Source organism: Oreochromis niloticus, linkage group LG22 (assembly GCF_001858045.2).
Source record: "Oreochromis niloticus isolate F11D_XX linkage group LG22, O_niloticus_UMD_NMBU, whole genome shotgun sequence".
Taxonomy (NCBI): Eukaryota; Metazoa; Chordata; class Actinopteri; order Cichliformes; family Cichlidae; genus Oreochromis; species Oreochromis niloticus.
The window spans coordinates 20,663,850-20,689,009 of record NC_031985.2 but is presented as its reverse complement, the minus strand read 5'-3'; the positions used below and the strand labels follow the sequence as shown (position 1 = coordinate 20,689,009).

General features: G+C 44.0%; 1 protein-coding gene across 2 annotated transcripts in view; it reads right to left on the bottom strand.

Moving 5' to 3' along the window:
- Positions 1-261: 261 nt before the first annotated feature.
- The window catches only part of znf704 (zinc finger protein 704), a 63,446-nt gene continuing 38,547 nt past the window's right edge, over positions 262-25,160 (bottom strand). For both annotated transcript variants that reach the window (XM_005478489.4, XM_005478488.4), the window contains exons 3-9: positions 20,689-20,792; positions 19,326-19,603; positions 15,985-16,085; positions 15,470-15,764; positions 14,303-14,440; positions 14,135-14,226; positions 262-12,896 (exon numbers count right to left, since the gene is read on the bottom strand). In XM_005478489.4, the coding sequence (XP_005478546.1) occupies positions 12,782-12,896; positions 14,135-14,226; positions 14,303-14,440; positions 15,470-15,764; positions 15,985-16,085; positions 19,326-19,603; positions 20,689-20,792 (1,123 nt within the window). In that variant the 3' untranslated portion in view covers positions 262-12,781. The remainder of the gene's footprint in view (positions 12,897-14,134; positions 14,227-14,302; positions 14,441-15,469; positions 15,765-15,984; positions 16,086-19,325; positions 19,604-20,688; positions 20,793-25,160) is intronic.

The following is a 25,160-nucleotide window of genomic DNA, read 5'->3' as shown; positions in this document are numbered from 1 at the left end:
ACTTTCTGAAGACTACTTAAAGAAATCACAAGAAAGCCTGAACTCTTTTATCCAAGCTGTGTTGAAGAATAAAGGATGTCATACCAAATATTGATTTTTGAGCTTGTTAGAAATGTACTAACTCTAAAACTGATCTGTAGACCTATATTACTTCAAATAAACAATCTTAAAGAACACTGTGTGTTATCAGAAAGCATGTGTGGTTAAACTGCACTCACACAGAAGCGCCACATTCAGGAGAAACGACACACCGACAGCAGCTAACAAACAGCTGCCAAAAAATCTTTATTCAGTTATAACCAGACGCCTGCAGAAACGTGTAGTCACGCAGATCGCTCTGGAGAAGGTCTAAACTCTACACCGAGTCAAACAACAACAGCACCAGAACGCACTTTGTCAGTAAACACAATTTTACAACAAGAACGATGGCGTTTTCTACACACACAGAGATCAGATAAGAAAAAACAAAATGGTACAGGAGATTTAACAGTCAGTGTGCACCGATTCTTCCCAACCGGAGAAAAATCATATATATATATATCGATAGAAGTCGTTTGATAATATCGTGGAAAAGAATGCCATAATAATAATAACATCACTGGTGCAATAGAGTACACATTTTGTGATAGATCTTTACTGCAAGTGCTTTGTGTCGTGTGCTGTGTTCACAAAGGATCCCGTGTAGACTCAGTGTGTGACACTGACAGCTGTTGTTGTCGTGCGAGTTATGAAGAAGCAGGCCGGTTTAAATGTGCAGAAAGAGAACATTCAGTCGAAACATGGCTTAGTGTGTGTAAGGTCCAGCAGGCAGAAGGAAAAAAACAAACCTCCGGGAATCCCAAATAACAATTTGGGCCGTTTTGGATTTCTCTTGTTAAGAGTTGAACAAGAAGATCAATACGCTGCTATGAAGGGAGACATTAGTGACACGTACCACAGGGGACCCTATAGTATGTGTCATTATGTGGGCTCCCAGGGTCCCGTTTCCCACCTGTGTGTAGCACAAAATGGGAAATATGCCGTGGGGTTTTGTGGGAGCTAGTCAAAGCAATGTGTGTTCCCCAGCACTGGTTAAAGTTTTTCAACTGAAAGAAAAAAAAAACTATTTTAAAACCTCTGAGTTAAATAGTTTAGAGCAGGGATGTCAAACTCATTTTCCATCGTGGGCCGCACACAGCGCAACATCTTTCTGTCAATGTGAAGAAGTTTAACCAAACATTTACAGAGCAAATCAGTTTTTCCACACGATAAAGTTTTTCTACTGTGGTAAGTGAAATGAAATCTGTCAGCGCGACTCTTTGGGCTCAAACTGAAAGAAATTATAACTAAATAATAAAGTGGGCAGCTCATCGCTCACACTATGATAGTATGGGGAAGGAAGAAGCTGTAAAACGTATGAAAACACTGTTAAAAGTCCAAAATTTATGCCATCTTTCCTCCTTTTTCAAAGCCACCCAGATTGGAGTCTTTGCCGGCCAATTCTAGCCCCCATGCCTTATGTTTGACACCCCTGGTTTAGAGAATGTGGGTAGGTCAGTCTTGCAGACACCAAAGCCAGCTCGTCTGCAAGCCAACTTGTTGCGGCACGTTGTTCTATAATTTTATAATAAACAAGCAGCTGGTATCGATCTTCTCTTCAAACTTCATGATAATGTGAATAAGCATATTCCTACCCTGCAAAGAGAGAGGGGGGCGGGGGTCATTTCTGACTTCCCAGACACCACAGTCAAGCATCAAACCGTAGTGCATGTTCCTATCATCACTTCCTTCTTTGCACTCTGACACATGTGATCGGCCCCACGGACATCTGAGACCTTCTGTTGTGGCGCAAACATGCAGAACCGAGTCCACCTTCATGAAAACCAGAGCCTGCGGTTGCACAAATCTCTTTGTCTCGGGTAAAACTGACCCATGTCTGTCTCCTTCTTCTCCCCCCCCCCCGGCGCCCTCACAGTAAAAGGCAAGCTACCGATTCCACGGACAGCAGCGATTCTTATCATCTAAGGTCACAGATGGGGAGCCCTGCGTGCGTGCCCCGTTTCTCATCGTCCTCATCAATTATTCAAAGACTCGGACGCACGCGTACGCACAAACAGCAGCAGCTCCCCCCGCCCCTCCCTCACGCGCTCAGCCGATAACACCTAACATCGTCTGCGCTCTTGACTCAGAGAGGCCTCCGCGTCCTGTAAACGCGGAGTTACAGCTCGTACTGGTTGCCTGATGGAAGGTGATGCTCCGCAGATGCCAGTGTGTGTGGTAATGAATCACGCAGGCGGGCGTTGGGCTGGTGTGAGGAGCAGAAGTGTGTGTCTAGGGCGGTGAAAATTCATGAGGTAAGACAGCTTGAACACTGAAATGTGCATTTATGGTTGCAGGAATGGCTTGACCAGGCTTTGTAGGGAGTAGAGGTGTACAAACACACACACAGACACACACAGAATAAGCTTTTGTGCTCACTTTCGCAACACAAACACACAACAGGAGGAGGTATAAATGCTACATTGAGCAGATGGGACATACCTCGGGCGGTCATTGGAAACACACTCCATCATCTCTCTCTCTCTCACACACACACAGATGCCGATAACTCCTTAGCGGATCTGTGTTTTTGGACCAGCGGCCCGGTGAGACACGAGCAAGCTCTTCGCATCGTCACATGATGAGATCTGAAGCCACGGGGACATACGCTGAGCAGCAGGACCACATATTGCCCCCATGATCTCACTCAGTGGGCTTTCACACCTCTTTCACTCATATTGTGTTTGCTCGCTTGCGTGTGTGTGGAGATGAGAGAGGTCTGTGTTGTGTTACATCACTGTTTAATGCGTGCAGTGACAGAGGCCCAAAAAACAGGCGACAAATGTGTTGTCGCTGGTGTACGGTTGCATATTATCCTAACAGATCCTGCTTGATACATGATGCCGACTGATATAAATGATGCGGTTGCTTGAGCGATGGATGAAAACCAGAGAGCATCGCCAGTTTGGAAACAGTTCGTACCTCCCCAAACTGGTCTGAGCTAAATCCCTACATCGGCTGCATAGCGCCCATCCCCGTCTTTAGACTTTTCTCCCCCCCCAGGAAGGAGGCCTGCGAGAACGATACTGGAGCTCATCGTGAAGTTTTAAGCGGCTTCCTAGGACTTATTTTCAGCACATATAGAAGGAAGAAGAGACTTTGTGAGACTAGTGTTTCTCTCAGAGCTGACGGTGTTTGAGTTATCAGAGGGGGTGTTATAGGCTCATAATGCTGACTGGAGGAGATACCAGAGGAAATCCTTTTGTCTGGTTTAAGGTGGTACTTGCAAAGATCAACTGATTTCCATCTGAAAACTGTATCTTAATCAGTCAGCTTGCATCCAAATGCCAAAGATCATCAAGAAAGTCTTTATTTGTTTTCTTGATGAGAGTCGAGAAAACCTCTGAAGCTTGTGGAGAAGTTAGCCTGTCAGCTTAACTTAAACTCCAGACTGGGAAAAACAGAAGGAGCTCGGTGCACTCTGCCACAGCAGCACCTCTGACGGCTCAGTCACACTAGAGCAAACACAGGACATGGTAACCTCCTTGTGAGTAGGTTAAAAAAAAAAAAAGCCTTCGATCGCCGGGTTATTGCACTGAACTTTTTCCAAATTCGTCACCTGATTGCAAGAAGGTGAGGCAACCAATATCACTTTTGATCGCAAGGTGAAACAATTAGTCTGACTCCAACCACTCGTGGGCAGATTGGAAGGTTTGCACATAACTGTCATGTAAAGTCTTGATTATACTCGACTGCAGACAAGGAAGAACTGGAGACCCGAGGATTGAGCAGTCAATCTGCTTGAAGTCCGTCACTTTGGCAGGGTGCATAGATGGTGCTTTGTCATGTAAACTCTGATCGGTCACAAAACTCAAGCAGGCACTCAGATGTCTGTACTAACAGCTGATGATTAAATTTACCTCACAGGGACTCGAGTGGATCCAAGCGAAGTCCCTGCTTAATTCAGAAACGCAGACAGATTTCTAGCACGCTGCACCCAACCTGAGCCAGTCTGCATCCATGACACGTCTCTTTGCATTCGGAGTCTCGACTGAACTGGTTCCCATTGGCTATATTCCTACTTACAGGTTACTGAGCGCCTTTGTCATTTTGCAGTTAAATCATTGTTCTGTCTTCATGTTTCAGCTCTGTGAGGTTCGGACTGGACTTACAGAATTGTGATATTTGCTGCTTCATCAGTGAATCGCTGCATTAACACAGATTGGATGGAACTTGGCGAACTTGGCCCTGTTCAATCTCAGATTGTTTCAGTTTTATCTTCATGCACCAAAGTCACATTGAAGACATGGTCCTCGTCATTGATGCAACCTTTTCGAAGTCAATGGGATCGCAGGTTCTTCGCACACGGCTGCAATAATTTTGGTCACCCTGCGGTCTCCACCCACTGTTTTCTCTAGTGTGACTGTTCTGTTTTGCAGTGACTGAATTTATCTATAAATGGCATCCACCTGTTTAATGGTGCGGTGGAGCATTTCTTCACCCAGACTTGTTACTTTCTGCGGTGCTGGTGGGAGAGCTTGTAGCATCATAATTGCTTTTCTTTTCAGTTTGGTTACAGTCAGGCAACAAAACTGATTGTGGTTTGGGTTGAAATACAAAACTTAGAACTAAGAAACAGTCTGGGCCACAACCCTGCTGACACTGGCAAATTATTGCTTTTTATGCTTTGGTTTTTGTGCAGCTCAAACAAACAAATGGGTCATTTAATTTAAGATTAAAATGCACTGGAGGTGGACTTTGATGCACACCAACTCAGCCTCCTCCGTTTCTCCCAGTCTCTGTGTCACAGACAGAAGCCGGGAGCCAAAAAGTGGACAATAGTGTGCCGCTCCTGGAGTTCTGGCATCTGCCAGCTGCTGGGACTGCTCCACAGTACACGTACTGGACATGCAAACATTTCAACCACAAGGACACAAAGTGTCTGCAGTGTTGAGCGCCGCGCCACTGGACACTTCCGGATATCGGCGTTGCTGACATTAGCCTCATATACTTTCACTTCCTAGCTTCAACAGAGCAAAGATTTCTCAAAACGCCTTCGCTGCTTAAAGTTTGCTCGACGCCTGGCAGCTGAATCAAAAGCAGAACCGACCCCGTTCAGGAAATGACACCCTAAGCACCTCAGCGTAGAAGAAACATCTCCCAGCCGCGGTCGCCGGTGGTAACAGATGAGGAAGTGTTTGAGATTTTACAGCCCAACTGTGGCACCCAATGCACTGAACAGACTCTGGAGCAGGAAAATGTGTTGCATCTAGTTTACAGTCTGGAAACACATATCAAACATTTACATTTAGAGGCTTCAAAAGGATAGAAAAACGCAACAGACCGTGGCGACCACGTCAGGGTGGAGAGCGGCCGCTGCCAAACAAAGTCCCCTTTGCAAAGTTACTTAAACATCTTAAAATCGGGGAAATGTTGTTTTAAATAATCACCGTGTTTTAGCGAACTCGTGGTTAGACCTCTCAAATCATTTTGTACCGTGTGTGGTGTAAACAGTTGATTCAAAGTTTGACAAGTACCACATGATTCAAGCCTCCTGTGACTGATGTCCACACATGGGAAACATCGGCCTTTGCGAAGCTTTGGGTGTCTTTTCAATCCAGCTTCCCGAGGGTGGTGCATGCAGGAGGAGGGACGACAAAGAATTCCTCCTCTCGCCGGCATCCAACCAGCTGAGGAATCGGGTACTTTTAAAGAGATTTGCAAACAAAATCGGGGGATTTTATTTTTAAGCAAAACTGTGACGTTTTAGCTAAAAGAAAACTGAGATTGCACCGGCTGCTCTCGAGTCCCCGTCCTGGACGCCACAGCACAAGTAGAGCACATTTATATAAAGTCATGTTTTCCCATAATTTCCTTATTTGCATGCACATGCAGTATTAAAAATACAGTTAGACCAGAGCAGTGTATATATATATATATATATATATTTATATATAGATATAGATATATATATATAGAATGTTTGAAAAAGGAGTGTAAAAATCCAGTGCGACAGTCATTGAGTTCTTGAGGTCTACATGATTGTAATCAAAATAAAACAGCCAGTGAGGTGATCCAGTTTGGAGAGAGGGCCGAGCTCTCTGTTGCATATTCGAGTTCAAACTGAGGAAGCTGCGGCACAAATACCCTGAAAACAAAGACTGAGCGCCGGTGCACCGGCTCGACTGTTTAGCGAATTAATATTCGGAATGATTAAAAATCCAATGATAGAATTCCGGCTGACGGAAAGTGAGTTTCTTCTCTTTGCCTGATCGCCTCACCTTCACGCCGAACCCGAGCGATGCCCGTTGAGGTTTTCCCGTGGAAGCCGCTTAGCAGCTCAGCGCTAAAAACGGATCATCTCACCGACTGTTTCACATGCCGTTTGCCGAAAACGAGGCTTCCTTGATTTCCCAAACATATCAAGATTGCACCACGACAGCGATTCTTCTTCATGTCAACATATATTTATCTACAAGCCCTTACACAAAGGGGAGAGAGGGTTCATGTTTGGGAAAGCAAAGAGAAGGAAAAAAACTAAACAAAAAAACACATTGGAAACAGTATCATCATCATTATCATCATCAGGTTTGGATCAAAAAAATAAGTTTACAGCAAAGAGTAGAAAAGTCACTCGCAGATATCTTGCAACATCTTTCTTTCTGGGACTGAGACGGGGCTAAAGAGGCCTCTGAACACGACTCACAGGAGAACTCAGACTAGCCAGCACCAGAAACATTCCTCCAGAGTTTCTCAGAGCACAACGCTGCGACGGCTTGAGGTCCGATCTAGAAACTCCACACTCATCAAGGCACATTCAAGACTCCTCCAAAAGGTAACCACCAGAAATGAGAGGTGGTGGTCGAGAGGGGGGAGCAGCTCCTGGAAACACACACTCAGGATTTCTGAGCGTTTCCCAAAGCCATTTCACCCATCCTTCCACCCTCCTCCTCCTTATTCACATTCCTGAATGAATGAAGGACGGACTCGAGAAGAGGGCCCCTACCCTTTTAAATCGACAACAAGAACAACAACGCTGCCCCCTGCTGCTGCAGTGGCAGCTAAAAAGAGGCAAAGACACACACCCAAAAAAATCCTGCCACTTAGCACAGCAGCCATAAAAACCAGGCCAGAGAGTTGGAAGGCTCTGACACTGCAAATACACTTGTTCCCCAGTCTCAGCAGAGCGCCACCTGCTGTTAGCCTTGCAGAACACTGGGGGGTCTGTGACGCGAACTGCAGGGCGCAGGGGCAGATAACAGCACCGTGGGCTCACGCGCATTATCGCCCACTAGACGTGGGTGGGTGGCACGTCTGCAGACAGAGCTGAGGTGGGGGCCGGGGAGGGGAGGCCACCTGACCAAAGGCACAGCCTGTCACTTTAAATAAAAAAAGGAGGAATTTTGATCGTATTATAGTTAGAGATATCACATCAATATACTGATACACACCGATACTGTAGCTTAGATATACTGTACTGTAGCATATATTGACCTCATAGGTGGATGATACAGGGTATATTAAGTGTCAGCCTCTTGTCACAAAAACAAGCGTCGTCACGTATGAAATATTGATCTGGCTAAGGATCAGCTTACACAAACGAGGGGTCCTCATAAAACTGTCAACACGTGAACTGCTGTTAAAGCTGTCACCGTTCAGGAGCGGTGACAGCCCAAAGTGCAACACACACACACGCGCACACACACACACAGAGGGTCCCTCATAGCTCATAAGAGTTGATGTTTATATCGTCCGTAAGTAGAATAATGCTGTCTTGTTTTACTCGGCTCATAAATCACAGCTCAGCCCTTTAATAGGCAGCAGCGAAGTAAACACGACAGAGAACAAAAGCCAGACCAGCCGCTGCCGCTCCATGTGACAAGAAAACAAAAAACAAAACAAAAAAAGTCCTCATAAGTATTCATATGGCTCTCTCTCGAGCAACAAGCCCGCCTATCGTGGGCCTTTGATGCCACCGTTTTAATTCAGCTGTGTGTACACGTGTTCATAATGACAGCCCATTTCTGAACTCGTGTTTACGCCTCCAACCCCCAAAATCCCATCAGGTTTCAGGGCTGAGAGATCAGATTAATATGAATGAACAAGTTAGATGATCTGATTGGTGCGATGCTGCCATATGGTGTGTTGCACATCATTAACCTGTCAATTTGGGGGTAAAATGATGAACATCATGATCTTTTTTCCCCCTGCTATTTTCATCTGAATGGGAGTAAATTATAAATTATTCTGCATCTCTGTAAATATCTCCATTTGATAGTTAAATAACAAGATGCTGCAGGCATATGTCTGCACGTTCTTTCAAATTTCATCATGCTCGGTGTGCGGTAAGAAAACCTGCCTGTTTACTCACTTCATCCAGAGCCTTTGAAGGTCTTCATCAGCACTGATAAAAGGCAAATTTAAAAGGGGACCTATTTATTATGCTACTTTCCTATAATGAGCCACACTTGTATTCTCTGGTTCTGCTAGAGTAGCTTTGCATGACTCACAGTTTGAAATAATCCTTATTTATATTACGGGCTACAGTACAAGCCTGATGAGTTCAGCCCCCTTCATTTTTAGCCAGCTTTCCACCGATTGGCTGCCCCTCACAAGCAGCATATTTTAACAGCTGGTGGGTGGGGCTTCTGTCTTCTGAAGCCTGAGCTTCTGGTTGGCTGGGATCACTTTTGTTAGTCTGATTATTTTAATATAACTGCAACAGTATATGTGACAAAAATAAGAAAAGAACACAACAGGTCCACTTTATTCACTTAATTCCCATTTTAAGCTACTTTACAACCCATAAGTTTGTAACTTAGTTCCCATTAGTCCTAATTTTACCAGCTGTGGTGATTATTAATGAACCAATTATTAGACTGTTATGAAACGAGCCCTCCTGCATGGTGAATATTTGATTCTTTTGAGTAAGTTTTGAAGTTCAGACTCGAGCAGACCGAGACTGCACAGCTGAAATAAAATGAGAAAATCATATTCAGTTCAAAGATCTGCAGTTCAATGAAAACTGAACCTGCTGATGAAGACTGAAAGCTCAAGGACCAGTGAGTACATGAACTGTGATTGGAGCATATTTTATCAGCTGTTATTCAGAAGCCCTTTGTTGTTACAGAAAATAACTTCCAAGCTTGAACATAAGAGCTCAGATTCAATGTGAAATAGAAAATAAGCCGATTTAATATTCTGCCGGTGTTTTCCATCTATTCACAAGGCTGAGCCGCAGATGTGAGGAAATGGTCATCAATAGAAGTCACCAAAATAAAAGCATTAAAAAAAACAACTGTGTATTTTTGTTTGTTTGTTTTTCGGGTGGGGTTTTTTATTTTATTTTCATGTTCTACAGCAAAACAACGTTTACAAAATGGAGTTAATGGAGAAACAGCACTGCGTTGAGTGTTTAGCACCTCTGTTTCTCCTCCCGCCGAGGGCACCAGGACGTACAGCATGCAAAGACAAACCCTGGCAGAGTGTCTCTGAAAGCACCGTCACGCCGAGGCCATGTTTGGGCCATCGAGATGTTCTCAGATCGGGCCACGGTCCACAAAACAAATCCCATCGAGCTTCCCCACGATCCAAGAGGGCATGGACGGGTTTCGGAAATATGGCAGCAAATATATCTTTGAGGTAATTTTTTTTTGGATCACCTCTAAGCGAGGGAGTGAGATGAGCTTATTTTGGCCAAATCTTATTGTCAGCCATGAGATCGGCTCGACAACCCAGAGAGAGAAAAAACTAGCTGCCTGGAAATGCTGCCACTGTAATTATCCAGTGCTCTGAATGATCTGAACTACTGAAGGGACTTGTTTCTGGACAGGACCCTGACTGAATCCGATTGGCTGCCGAATATATATAAATATATTTTAAACATCAGTGGAGGAAAATGATCCAGACGCTAAGACGGAGAAGCCCCATTCAGCCTCAACTAAAACATCCTTAAACCCCAGTGCGGGCAAATCAGGAGTGGACGAGACAGAGAAATGCCACGGGCCATTAGACGCTTCAGGGGAGTGCAGGGGCATCGAGCTTCAGCAGCACCCCCCACACACACGCTTCGCCCGGGGCTCCTTCAGAGTTCACACACAAGAGCCAGCGAGCGTACACACGGGCGCAAACACACTGAGGTGTCAATCAAGCTAATTGCAGGCGGGCCTGCGGGCGGGGAAAGATGGGGGTGGCGGAGTGGCAGAATTGGAAATATGATAAAGGTTTTAATCAACTGCAGTTTTTGACCCAGCGCCGGCAGTGGAGAGCGTTAACGTGAAGGAGCTCCAGGCGGGAACGTGAGGGTCACGCTCACTCAAAAGAGCCTAACGAGCTTAGTTTATGAAGACGATGACGCCACATAAGAGTCTCCCTCAGCAGAACATGAAAACAAAAATCATAAACACTTCATATATATATATATATATATATATGGATGTGTATATTCATATGTATGAAAATTAAAAAAAACAAAACAAATTAGTTTCATTCTTTTAGTTTTGAATGCAACGGTTTCTTTCCAGATAATAGATTTGACTTAAACAGTAACATGTTCACATGATACCAAAACCTCACTGTAATGACACAGAAGGAGCACAATGGCCTTTCAAAGAGTGACTTGAAGGCTGCGCCTACAGCGGGGACAACAAAAGCACGGCTCGTTCATAAGGTGGCATTTGTGATGACCGAGGTCGGCGGTCATTAAAACGAAAAAGGAGCGTAAAAGGAAAACAAATATATACAGAATACAGGAACAAACTATAAACAGCTGATCAAACGTAAGAGAGCGCCACAACTTTCAGGCGCTTAAACTGGACGAGCGTGTGTGAGTTTATCAGCTGGTGTTGGTTTTTAGTAACTCTGATGAAGCCTCTTTGTGTGCGAGTGTGTGTGAGAGAGTGTGTTTGAGAGAAACCCTCCCAAAAAAGGTCGAGGCTTTCAGGACGATCTTAGAAAGCAGATCGAAAGAGTTGGTCCGCGTTCGTAAACGCTCGGGCCTCGTGATTCTGTTTCCTGGCTCTGAGGCAGAAGAAAGGAGGCTGGAATTCAAACTAGATAACCGCATTTCAACCTCCTCTCACCTCAGCAGCCAATCACACGGACTCTTGTGAGCCAAAGCTTTGCGTGCCGAGTGAATTAAGTTAAACGCCAAAGGAGTGACTTAATTAAGTGCCGCTTTGCTCTCCCAAAAATGAAAACAAAAGTTTGCTGCAGAGAATTTAAGGGGGACCAGCCGCAGGCGGGCGGACAAATATTATTACTCTTTCTGGAACGTCCAGTCAGGAGACGACGCGGAAACACTTCCAGCTTTTTAAAAGGGACCACAAAGGAACTCTGTTACACAAAAAGTATCTCACTTTGGGTTTTCAGCCCTCCCTTCTTTTGGATATCAGGTCATCGGGAGGCGCCTTTGTGGCGGATGTAAACACAAACTTAATTTGCTGGAGTAAAAGTTGGTGGAGGAGGGCGATTGTGTTGAACATTTAATGGCGTCGCATGCTGCTGACTTCCAGTGCTATGAGGAGGGTCTTTAACACACATTGTAGTAGCAGGTAGGTAAACAATCTTAGTTTCACCCCAAAAAAAGAAAAAGAAATAAATGACACCGACTACACTAAACATGGCACCTTAACCAAAAAAACCAAACAAAACGTGAAGGACAGGATAAAGTTTTTGGTTGCAAAGTTGTCATGAAAGATAGAAGCTGTTGAGATAGTGCTGCATACAGTTTAAGCTGCTGGTTTTTTTTGCTCTCTTCAGAATCACATCCCTGATAAAGCAAAGAAACAACGGATAGAAGTCGACGTGATCTGCTTTTGATTGTGTGAGAAGAAACCGTGTTTGTGTGTAGATCACTCGTATGGTCCATCTGCTTTCCCTGACTGTAAGTTGGATCTTCTGCTTTATTTGTTCTTTTTTTTTTTTTTTTTTTTTTTTTTGCATTGGTCATTCATCTCGTGTGTGTGTGTACATGTGTGTGTGTCTCTTCCTCCTCCTTTCCGACTGTCCACCACCCCTTCCCGGCTATGCCACACATGCATTCCCTCGGGGCTGTCCGGGAGGCGTGAGGGACCGGGATGTTGGTGATAAAAGATCACCTCAAAGTCCAGAATTGGATACAAAGGGACGAACGAGTCGAAGGAAGAACAAAAACTGCGAGCTTTACCTCCGCGTGCTTTTCATAGCTTTCTTCAAACGGACTTCAGAGAGTTCCCTTCTTCTTTTGGATAAAAAAAGTGTTTTTTCCTCTAATCTTTTGAGAAAACACACACACTTAAAAAAAAAAATCTTTTGGAATTTTTCTCGACCCCCTTCTTTGACAAGACTTTCATTTAAAAACCAGAGCTGTACAAAACATAGAAAGATGCAACACTGAACCCAACATTAAAAAAAGAAAACAAAAAAAACTGCAGAAATCTTTTTTTTTTTCTTTACACTGTTTAGCTGCACCAAGGTTTTCCCAAAAACTGGGAAAGAAGGGAATGGCGAGCCCACGCTGGGAATCCCGGACGGCGATGTGAAAGGTGACTCTGCCGTCCTGCGGTTGCTTCCACAGCTGGAATGGTTCAGTGGAGCTGACGAGGTTGGGTGGGGTGTGGGCGGAGCCGGAGAACGAGGGCGGGGCCATAGCTTGACGGACAGTTGCGATGTTGATCTGAAGAAAACCGAATGCATGCAGGATGACGCCCCCCCCACTTTCCCCCTTGTTTTCCTCAGCTGGAAAACTGCAGTGCCTGTTTGTCTGGCGAGCTGTGGGGGACGATCAGTCAGTGAATCTCTGGCAGGCCTTCTTCCAGCGGCACGCGGTGCACCACATGTCGCGGTTCTCCATCCCGTACACCTTACGGCACTTCTTCCCCTCGCCACGCACCTTCCGACTGGAGGAGAGATGAAGACCAACAACACACGAAGCTGTTATATATTAACGACATAACAAACAACAGCACAACGCTTATAAATCTTATTCGTCTTGCCCAGATGCCCACTGCAACAAACTGATTAGCTCCTCTCCCTTTAAGGCCAGCCTCCCTGGAAAAAAGCTTTTCTCACTGGTTGCCCCTCAAAGCCACAGGAGGGTGGAGCTACTTAGGGACATCATCTATGATGTCATAACCAAGCAAAAAGAGCAATCCCGAGTTTTCAGCTCACAGAGATTACTCGTATTTACACTGACCTCACTATTAGAAACTTCGTCCACTATAAAAGCATAAATTTGAAAACCACAACCAGAAAACCAGGAAGACTACAACATGTTAGAGGTTAACATGAACACAAATCTATCTGACATATTCCACATGTTTGCAGATGAAGTTGCTGTCTCAGCTTGTGTGTATCTTCTTCCTGACAACAGCCCATAGTTCCTCTGTGGGGTTCAGGTCAATGGCCAATCAGGTACAGCAATAACACAGTCAGCAAAATATTTGGCAGTTTTGGTACTGTGGAGGTCCCAAGTCCTCCCCACAGTACTCCAATCCTCCACTACAGCTCTCTGCAAACAGCCAGCCTTTACAGCAGTGACCTTCTGCGGCTCACTCTCCCTGTGTGGGCTGTAGATGATCGTCATCTGGAGGGCCGTAAAGCATGTGGTATTCCCCATGATTGTGGCTGTGTTTGCTGCACTAGACTGACAGGCACACACTATTTAAACTGTGTTCATAGCAATTTACTCAAACTCGAAATGAAATATTCTAATAATGTGAGATATGTTTTTTTTAGCTGTAGGCCATAATTATCAAAGTCAAAACAGAAATGCTCGAAGCATTATGGTTTCTATGTAATGAGTTTAGAACAGATTAAATTTTCACTTTCTTAAATAACTGATGGATCATATTCAACTTTTTACATTTTAATTTTTTTGAGGTACGTCAATATATTGGAAGAAATGTCCTTTTTGCTAAGGAAAAACATAATATCTGTCTCCTCCCAGTCCCACCATTGTGCTAAGCTAACTGGTTCTTTTTAATTACGCCACTGACTGCAGAGATATATAAACACAAATCAGAGCCTTATTCCATTTTTCAAGTTGCACCAAACAAGCTGAAAGAGAAAGATTTAATTGGACCTTTAACTGAAGCTATAACCAGCCATAAGGTGAGACTCTGTGAGAGTCCAGTACCTGAGGGCAGCGGTGGCTCTGGGAGGGGACGAAAGCACTGCAATGGTCTGGGAACGTTGGTCACCAAATCCTTGGCTCTTACTGGGAGACACCTGGAGAACGAGAGCAGATCATGAATAAGAGAAAGACGAGCTGCGTGAAAGCAAAGGCTCAGCCAGGCTTTCTCACCGTGGTCCCGGTGAAAGTGACGGGTGGCGACTGCCAAGAGATGCTGAAACTGGAGCTGTTGGTGGGAGTGAAGCTGGTGGACGCCGAGCCGGCCGAGTTGTTGCTGCTGCTGGACGGGATGGACACTGGAGCCGTGGCCTGAAGGCAGAGGCCAAAGGTCAAAATATCACTATTTTTAACTTTTATTTAAATGCATCATATTGGAATACTTTTATTTCTTTTGGTGTTTGTTAATTGATGCAGAGCTTCTTTGTATGGGTATGTCAGACAGTGGTTAGTGAAATCCTGTTACGAAGCCTCAAGCAGAACATTTTTTTCTGCTTTGAAACTCGATTTAATGATCAAGCGCCCTAAAGCATACCTTGCTTTAATCTCTTTTTTGCTTCCAATTAAAGCCATAATTTATAAAATTATCATTTTGTGCTCAAGACCATAAACTAATCAGAAAAGTGTTAATGATGTCACAACCAACAGAGCTGAGGGTCTTTTCCCCATAGACTTAGTATCAACTGGAACCAGGGGAGTCTCCCCCTGCTGGCCATTAGAAAAAAAGGCAGGTGAATGACTTCACTTTTTTTACCCAGAAACTACACCTGTCTTTTACATACAGGCTATGTGTATACTGCAGGCTAATGATTGGCTGGAGGTAGGACCTCTTCATCTTTTCTGACACCAAGTTTACTATTACACTTTTTTGTTAAAAAAACCCTCTTGATTTTATTATTTTCTAGGTGAGGTAGATTTTAATGGTCGGATAAATATAGTTTATTCAAAGAAGGTTTTTTTCAAGGCAGATTTTTGGCCTTCATCAGAAACATAACTACTCATGTTAGACCTAAAGCGTGCAGCTCTGCATTAATATTAGATGCACAGATATTAATGGAAAGCTAATGGCGGTTATTCTTCAAACAATAATCTAAAAACCGAGGCTAAAATAGATAAATTGTGTCATTTTTCAACCTTTAATTAATTATTCAAACCTGCTGCTTGTGTGTTGATAGACCGCAACTGTTAGCACAGCTGCTATAGGGAGGGAGGGACCACAAGTCGCTGCGAGATCTTTAGTGTGTTTACGAACACTGTGACACATCGTCAGCGTAACAAGGACCTCGATAGTAATGTGTGAGAAACTGCGGGACGTATACAGAGCACATCAGTCTTCATCACCTGGTAGGCATGGTCCGTGTGGATGAGGTAGAGAGCGCTGGGTGCAGAGCGGCTGAGCGGCGTGGTGCCGCAGGCGTGGGGCTCCTTGGTGTCAGAGGGCTGCGTCGGTTTATGGGAGTCTGGCAGCTGGCTGACCGAGGGGAGAGGAGACGGGGGAGGAGGCGGGGGAGACAGGACAGAGGGCGAAGCTGGGGACAGGCTGCTCAGCCCGTCGGCCACCGAGTCCGTGTTCAGCTTAATCTCCGTGTAGTAGAAGTCCTCCTCGCCGTCACTGCAGTCTGAGTCACAGTTACGACTGGGAGACGAGCGCAGGAGCAGGACAGACAGAAATACAACATGAATGTAAATCTCCACCTTAAGGTCAGGTTAGCCATCTATCCAGTATCACTGGGACATATTACTATGCTGATAACCCGTAAGTCATTAACCAGAGGCAGGATATGAGCCGCAGAGCTGTTTTAGAAGCTTTGAGTGGACTTTATCTCAGGTGTGTATGCAGAGTGTCTGTGTCTTACCCCAGGTGGATGGTGCGGATGTGTCTCTGAATGCCAGCGGCAGTACTCAGCACCTTGCCGCAGTTCTTCCACAGGCACTTGAACATCACCTTCATGGAGTTCTGCAGGAGACACACAGCACATCAGTGTTTCGCTGGCGCTCTGATGCCAACTTCAAAGAGTCACACGCAACAACTGCAGGGTACATAACAAGAAATCATAAACATGAAAGCTTCTTTTCTCTAAAGGATGTCTTTTTTAATATCTGCCATTATCACAGAAAAAAGTTTATCCGCACTACAAACGTGTTCAGATAAAGGTTACAAAAAATATCATTTTATAGATTATAGAAAAACTCTTTTTTCACTAACGAGCAGGTGTACCTAATAAAGTGGTGAATGTACAGTATAAACTCATTGATAACATCACAGTTCATTTAAGGCTGCACAGAAATGAAAATTCGTTCAGGTAGCAAAGTAGGTACAAAAAAATATCCACTGGTTATTATATATACTATTATTTCCATTTAAAAAGTGTAAAATTTAAATTGCAACTTGCACTTTCTTTTGCACATCACAATTTACAAATGCATAATATGCCATTTTATGTTAAACGAACAAACACATACATAGAAATGACCAATTCTGATGTAGGGGTTGTTTTTAGAGTAAAATAACCATAATTTACAAAATTAAAGCGATATATGGAGATAAATGAAATTTCTCAGATTAAACATGCTGCTGCACTGCCTCGCTAACACCCTGCTGGTATTCATTGTTCAACGTCATACCTGTCCTAGATTAAAATGCGGATATGCCATGTTTACGTTGGGAATTTAAAGGATTTAAAGGACTTTAAAAACACAAGCGCCTTCATTTTCATCACAGAGTGATCAGTTTATGATACCATATTTAAAGTCTTAGCGTTACAATATAAAGTGTCATGAGATATGCTGTGATTTGAAATTACATAGAATAAAACCAGGGAGGAAAACAAAATAGACATACAGCTTTAATGCAGCATCTATCTCTGGTGTTACCGTGGACATAATGGCGGTGATGCTCCAGTATCTCTGATCTGCCTAATGTAATTAAACCACCGGCGTCCTAGAGAGACCGTGTATTGTTTTCATGGAGTAAAAGAGCCCCGTGAACTTCCTCCCTGCCCTCCTGCACTCTCGCTCCGAGCTATTATAAACGGTCTTATAGCCACGTCTGTCAAGCTATTGTTGCGCAGGCTGATTTCATTTTGACAACATGTTTTATTTCTAATTTTCTCTGTCTTTCAGAAACACACTCTCACACATACACACAACAATCCCCCCCCCCCCCCCCCCCCGATTGCATTGTTTTGTCTTTGCGTAACAAAAGCCGATTTTGTGTGTTGGCGAGCGTGTGCGCCCCTTTAAAGCAACATTTCACAGTTAATTAAATGGGGAGCCTCAAACGGTGCAGCGCTGCCAGGAGAAAAACAAGAGCACGCGAGTAGCATGTAGATAAGTTCACGAGGAAGCCTGGCATCTGCACGTATAGATTGTGTGAGTGCGACTTGTTAAGCCAACATTATCCAAGCTTTCGGAGACGCTGTTCATGCCTCCGTCTGCGCTCTATTCCTTTTTCATGTAATTCCTGTTAGTCACTCTTTCATTTTTCATCCACAACCTTCATCTCTCTTCCCGTTTCTCCCTCTCTCTCTCCTCCCTCCACGCCCTTCTTTGTGATGTTCCCAATTAACCGAGTACACTGCGCCAATGTGGAGCTCACTAAAGAGTCTATCGATTTTTTTTTTCCCTTTTCTTTTCTTTTTTTTTTTTAGAGGACCAGCAGACTCTTTTCTGTTTGCCGTTGAGGGTATTAAAATCATTACTGTGTTTTTGAGGGGAGCTACACGTGAAGGCTGAGGAAGTAATTATTAAGGACAAATGTCTGGGGAGGACACACTCAAGCAGTGAGAACGGAAGAGAGAGGGGAGAAAACAGAGGCGAGAGCAGGGGAGAGGAAAGAATGAAAGGAGGGGTAGATGGATGATACCGTCGGCAAACTGGCACACAGGAGCGCCGATAAGCAGAGAGCCCCGAGATGAAGGCAGAGAGAGAGAGCGACGCAATATACGTCGGACAAAATAACGAGTGACAGTGTGGTGTAGATGTGATGAGCTGTCAGTGGCGCGTGGTGATGAGACGAGGTGAAATGATTAGTGTGAAAGAAAGTGTGTGTGTGGCGAGGACGCGTGACACGAAACTCAAGACCGGAGCAAAAAAGGCTTTGTGTCCTTTCCTGTCCAATTTCCCTCTCCGCCTATCAGTCAGAAACTAAATTACATCCGTAACCTCACAGGTTAATATTGCAGAAGAGAAATCAACCAGCTCATGTACATGTGGCGGGATCTCAAAGACAAGTTCACGACCTTTATTCTTACCTCCAGATATGCCTGCTATCAGGATGAGTGCGACTGTTTCCTTTAAAAAAAGCTTTTAATGCACCACACGGTAACAAAAGTGAAGCCACAAGTGGCACAAAACCACCTGGGAAACACACCATCATATCTCCTTCCCTTAACCCCGTAACAGTGCTGATGTTTAACACTTAATAACTGCTACCATGTTAATATGGTTGTATCAGAAATACAACCATATCACAAAGTTCTTCAACAGTATTTTGAGTCTAAAAACACACAGTAACAAAAATTAAAGCCGAGTTTGATTCAAATCTTTATCGGCTTCGTCTCTTTTCTACTAAATTTACAGCGCCATCGAGATGATATTAGCATAAATTCAATTGACTCGAAAAATCGTGTTGGGAAAACATTGTGACAGCGTGAAGTGGTTTTCATCATTTTAAAGGGGCATTTGATGCTTGTCCTTGTTTTCTGTGTATATGATTTTCCCCGTACAGCAGTGATGCTCGCTTTAAAGATTTCAAATAACGAGGTCAACGCATGTACAAGTAATCCCTCACAGGGAGTCGGCTCAGGCTGCAGTCTGCTATAAACACTCTGTTTCATGTGTTTTTTGTCCTACTCTTGGCTCTGTCATTGAGTAAGGATATAGCTAATATGATCACCTCAGTGGCATCACCCTCCTCCACGCTCTCTTTAAAAGAAATGTGCCTTAAAAAGACCATCGGTGTCAGACAGGGGAAGTGCATCAAGATCACAGGGTGAGAGGCAGGGTACGCCCTGGACAGGTCGCCAGTCTGCCGCAGGGCTAACACAGAGAGACAGACGACCATTCACACTCACATTCACATGGATAATCTAGAATCACCAATTAACCTAACCCCACTAAACTCATGTCTTTGGACTGAAGCCGGAGTATCGAGGGAGAACCCACACAGGATTATTGCCCAGCTAACGGTATTCACCTTGCGCTTGCGAGGGATGGGCTCATCGAAAAGCAGGCTGCTCCCGTCCTGCTCATCCAGAATGGGGTCTTCAGGTCCTGCGGGGCCAGGCCCCACCCCTCCCAGGCTGGGTACACGGAAGGGCTTGAAGCTGTCTGCAGAGAGCGGTGGGGATGGTGTGGATGGGTTGGACTGATCGCTCGGAGCAGACCAGCTCCAGTAGCCCCCCGAGGAGCTGTTGCTCGATGGGGTGAAGGGTCCGGCCGAGCCGTTGTCTTTCCACGATCCACTCAGACCCTCTAAGAGACACAGAGGAACAGGAGATTGAGAGTTTATCTAACAAAAGCACAAACTTCTTTAGTTATATCTGTAAATGCTACAAACACAACAAAGGATGAGATCAAGACATCCAATTAGGTTCAGACAGCTATATTTGCACTTCACAAAAAAGAGCCTCCCAGAAGCAGTCTTCACTATGACACAAGAAAATAAAGGTTACTCTCCTGTTGTGTGATCCCACCGAGACACTTCCAAGGTCTCCTTTTTTTAAGATCAAAGAAGAGTTTCTTTTGAATATCAGCCACAAAAGGCATTTCACTTAGTGAAGCAGGGGAAAACTTTGCAGAGAGTGTTCATGTGTGTGTGTGAGAGAGAGACAGAGACCCAGTTTGGTTTAGTGAAGCTGCTTCCTGGCAGGGTGCCTCTCTCTTCTCTCTTCACTTGTTTGTTCGGCAGAACATTTAACATAAAAGAGGAAGTGGCTCACTAGCAGCACAGGTTCTGAGTGGTCAGAACAACAAGACTATTGGTTCATTTGAGAGATATCAGTAGTGCTGTGTTCCGTGCACGCTGTGTGATCTCAAACTACATGACTACATTTAGATAAAAAGTGTACAGTTAGCATTTAAAGTCCAGTTTGTTCATCTGCGCATGACGTACGGCAGTGACACCACGTGCACGGTGGTTGGCTGCGCATCTGCTCAGCTGAAAGGACAGCAGGAGGGTTGCAAAGACCGTCTAAATGGTTTCACGAGATTGCAGTTATGGGGCATTTTGGACTTCCGCCACTATGCCGAGTGGCAGAGATCCAGACTCATTGTGCTTTTCTTTGGATTTCCACAGCTCATTGATGAGATGATCCTACAGCACAGCAGGTGGCAGTAATTTATCAACCTTAAGCTTCCACATGCATTCACAAGATAACAGCTGTGAGGGAATGAAACGCAGCGTACAGGAAAACACACAAATTATTGGCTCGGGCTCAGCGACTTGTTTTAGTTCGCTTTTCATAAAACTTCTGCTATGTTATTAGAAAAATAGCCAAGTGACACATAAAAAGGAAATATTTATTTACGGCTGTTTATTTAGCACTAATGATGCTTACCACTGACTCTCACAGGTGGGCTCCTCACCAGCGGGCTGGTAGAGAGGCTCGTCAGTACCATAGCGGCTGTCACTTTGTCCATATCCACTTCCTCCTCTAACCGCCTGTGGAAACAGAAACAAAAGAAAACTTTACTGAGCATCTTCTGCTTCCAATCAGTTAAAGAGAAAGACCTTATAACTCTCTTCTTCACATAAAAGTCCAGACAATTACACTTTTTTCTTTTTAAAACGGGTAACAATAAACACACTACAGACACATTACCATTTACAGGAAGCTCGAGAGCTCAACATGTGTTTGTCTTCTTCGCGTTCCTCGGCCTGGTGTTTTTAGATGGAAAGCAGACCTTGAGGTTTCCATGCTGCTGCGATGACTGCAGCAAAAACTGCTAATTACATTCAAGTTGGGGTTTTTTGTTTGACTGATGCAATCACCCAGACACCATTAAGAAAAATAAACAGTTAACAGAAGAACCGCACAGATACAAAAATAAGTATAAATCTGAAACGATACGGTGTTAGAGCCCATATCATAAACACGACACTGGTGTGCAGTTTTACACACACTGCAGAGACTTTCACTTCGTCTAATTGGCTTGCGGAAACCGTAGACTTGCAAGATGGGCGTCTTAATCTTCAGGCATGTAGTCCTAAGAGAGAGGCAATCCATCTGATGAAAGAGATGTCAATAGCTTTATTTCTCACCGTATACCTGTAGTACATGCTCGCTATTACTGTGACAACTGCATGTGTGTGTTTTATCCCTGAGCGAGTCTTTGATCAAAATCAATTTTTATAACAATGATGAACTCTTCTGCTGGCTTAGAAGAACATGACATGCACCTAGTCTTTAATAGCCGCTTAGATCAAATACTGCGTTATACTCTGTTTTAATTGGTACACATATGCCACAGCTGTAGAAATAAACACTGTCGAACTTTTAAATTACTGTTGGGGGCTACCCAAACGCAAGCCAAGGAGAAAATGCAGGCAGCTGCTCCACACTGCTTAAAGAGAGGAAAAGAAGGAGAGAGACCGTATAGCCCAATTTCCACAGGTAAAGCAAGAAGGAAATTTCCTGTGCATGCAATTTAAGTATAGTGCAGTTTCAGTGGTCTAGAAATGTCCTTTTGAGTCAGCTTAAAACAAAATAAAATACAAATAAAAAGTAGGAAACTGAAACTGCACAGGATGTTGGAGGCTGCAGACATTACACACTTTACCTGTGTTGTTAAAAAAAACAACAACAATAACAACACCACCCAGCATCATTACTGATGCATGCAAAAAAAAGGAGAAAGAAATAAGAGGAAGTCACATAAAAAATTCAATATTGAACGTCTCTGCAGTGTTGCAGTTTTCTGCTTTGTGCACAATCCCACTGTTAAAAAAATAAAACAACAGGGCAGGATGGAAAAATGAGAGACCGGGGACATGTAATAACATTCACCGCCTCTTCTAATGGACAGAACAAAGCACCGCTGTCACACCCACCGCTGAATACCACTGTCAAAGGCTAGGTGTCATTCTCAGTGTTTATTTTTGGAAGGGTTTTGAGGCACAGACGCTCGGTTTCAAGTTGACTCAGTTTAAGAAGCCAATAAACACAGCTGACGTGGAAACTTAAGGTTACTAAATGCATCCGTTTTCTGTGTAGATACAGAGAGGAAACAAAATGTGAGTCTAGCTTTATCTGCCAAAAGTTTTCCAGAGTGGAACCGGCCTGCAGAGAAGAACAAGGTGCGGTTTTGCTGCTTTGGCTGCAGGAAAAGGAGAAAGAAATTTTAAAGTCAGTGTAATTGACACCTCTCCTAAAATGTTTATACATGGAGAAAGATGACTGTTTATTCGCTTAAAGAAGAGTGCAGCTGTTTAATGACTGCACTCTGATGAGCCACTGACGGGTCACGTCCATGCAGCAGTGAAAACACTCAAACATATATAGATGATCTCTACTGGGAATGCTTACTGGAAGGTAGTAAGTAAATCTGCGGTCTCAGGTGAAACGGTAACTAAATGTTAATTAAAAGCAGGTTTCATTGCCCAGAACAGCGTTCTTGCTGACTCAGAGTGGGCTTCTGGGAAGCAACAAGAGAGGAAGTGTGATCAGTCATTGATCAGCAATGTGTCTACCACACTGGCCTAGAGACCAGTCAGGGTAGGGAAACGTGTATATCCTGACAGGTTGGTGAGTGTTTGCTGGAGGCTCCTCCCCATTACCAGGTGAAAGTGGTCACAGTGAGGGTGCAGCGCCAAAAAGTTATTGTGATCTCTTTGGTCCCTAGCAGACTGACACGGTCGCCAAGGGTTTGCATTGAAGACACCAAGTGATCAGCAAAGACTCACCATTTACTCTCTGAGCTTTAATGAAAAAGTGTGAAACAAACTGGAAACAGAGAACCTTCACCTTAAAATTTTTAAAGCTATGCCTCAGCAAAAGATGCAGCTTTTACTTTGAAGGTGAGCGTTCACAGTTTCTGGTTTGCGTCACACCTTTGCAAACATTTGCAGTCTTTCTTGCACAGCATGGCTTTCGCAGCAATCTACTCCTGACCAAAGCGATTGTGGGGAGGACTTTGTTCCAGCGTGTTATTCCTTCTTACGACCAATTTCATGCTGGCAACTGCCAGCAGCTACTCAACAACTTCACCATCGACAGGTGGTCTCGAGGACGGCGTGACTAGGACTTTAGCAATCTACTTCACAGCGACTGTCAGCAACCTCCAGTAACCTCCAGCAACCACCTGCCTCCTGTCAGGAAATGCTTTCCATAGACCAGTGGTTGCCAGGCAAATCTCTAAGGGAGTATGTTTTACCTTTTCTGACCGAAATATGTGCATTATATGTGCATCAGACCTTCCGTAAATGACGATTATTATTATAATGCTGCCAGAAAATCATGGATGTGCTATGACTGACAATGATTTCCCTAAAATGGATCCAGCACTGGGTCAATTGTACACAATTTTGATTAAAAAAACCTTTGCCGATCAGATCTGAGTAGCAGTTTTCACAAACATAAAACACGTGAAGCTTTATTTAAAAGAGATTTCTTGACTTTTCATTGAAAAAAGAAAAAAAGAAGTTAAATATAAATGCAACAACAGGCTTACGTTGTAGAGAGGCTCTTTAAAGCCAGCATCTTCTTGTCAGTAGTTTCGTTGTGAATAAACGACACTTTAAAATTTATGTGAAAGTAATTAAAAGCGTATTTACTTCACAGGGGAAAAGAAAAGAGCGATGTGAGCAGAGAACAGGAGCGCGCTAACAAAGGAAGAGCCTCAGCCTCCATTAGCTGATATCTAATTTATTACCCTTTCGGCTGTTGAATATGATGTCATTACAGCCTCCACATAAATCAAGAAAAGGAGCTGCACGCACAAATGCCACTTTTACCCCTGACCCCCCCACCTCCCCCACCCAGCCACCCAACATCGCCATAAAAAAAAAAAAAAAAAAAACCCACTTCCTGGTCACCTTGGGAGGCCATCATGTGACTGTAGATATTATATCCACGGTAACAACGACAGACAGTAATTGCTGGGTGCTTTGTCAATCTTGAAATATGAAAGAGTAAATCCCAAGAAAACACATTAGGAAGACTCATAATTAAGATGTGATGTATGAGATGACGAGGAGGAAGCTGAGAGAGCGGGAAAAGGGAATTTCCCAAATCGCATTTGTCATTAGTGGCCTTATCAAACTTAGTTTCCATCCAAGTGCTTATTATGGCTGTAATTAAACACACGGGGAGAGCATGCATGCACGTGTGTGTGTGTGTTAGAGAGAGGCCCGCTAAAACGCATGATACATGTGACACAGGAGACAGGGTGGGATGGTTAATGGATCGGTAAGTGAATTCTGAAAAATGAACTTCATACCCTGGCATGTTTGTGTGCGTCTCTGTGCGCTTTAATATTCTTACTTCACTTTATTTGTAATAAAACATCTTCCCATATCCGATCCCTGGGGCTTCCTAAAGGGAACATTATCTTGGATGTATAGCTTCATCAACAGAAAACTAGAGAGGAGGTAAAGGGCTTGTTTACTAATGCAGATAACATGAAATGGATCCATGTAATTTTATCTTGCTGCTGGCTATTCATAAATGGAAAATGAGTTTACACTATAGATGCTGTTAATGTTGCTAAACCTTTAGAGACTGATAAGGTTTTTTTTTGTTGTTTTTTTAAAATGACCTGAACAAAGGCCGCGGACGCTTTAACCGATACTTCTGTTCAAGTAGCGTCACCAAACTGAATTACCTCTCTTCACTTTACCGCTGCCCCTGAGAACTTTTACTCTAAAAATGCAAATATGTCACTGTTCATGGACAACCCTCCCACGAGATCATTTCACATTTACATACACTCACCCGGCACTTCATTAAGTACACCTGTTCAACACACAAACCCAATCAGCCAATCACATGGCAGCAACTCAATATATTGAGGCCAAGGAGATCTGCTGAAG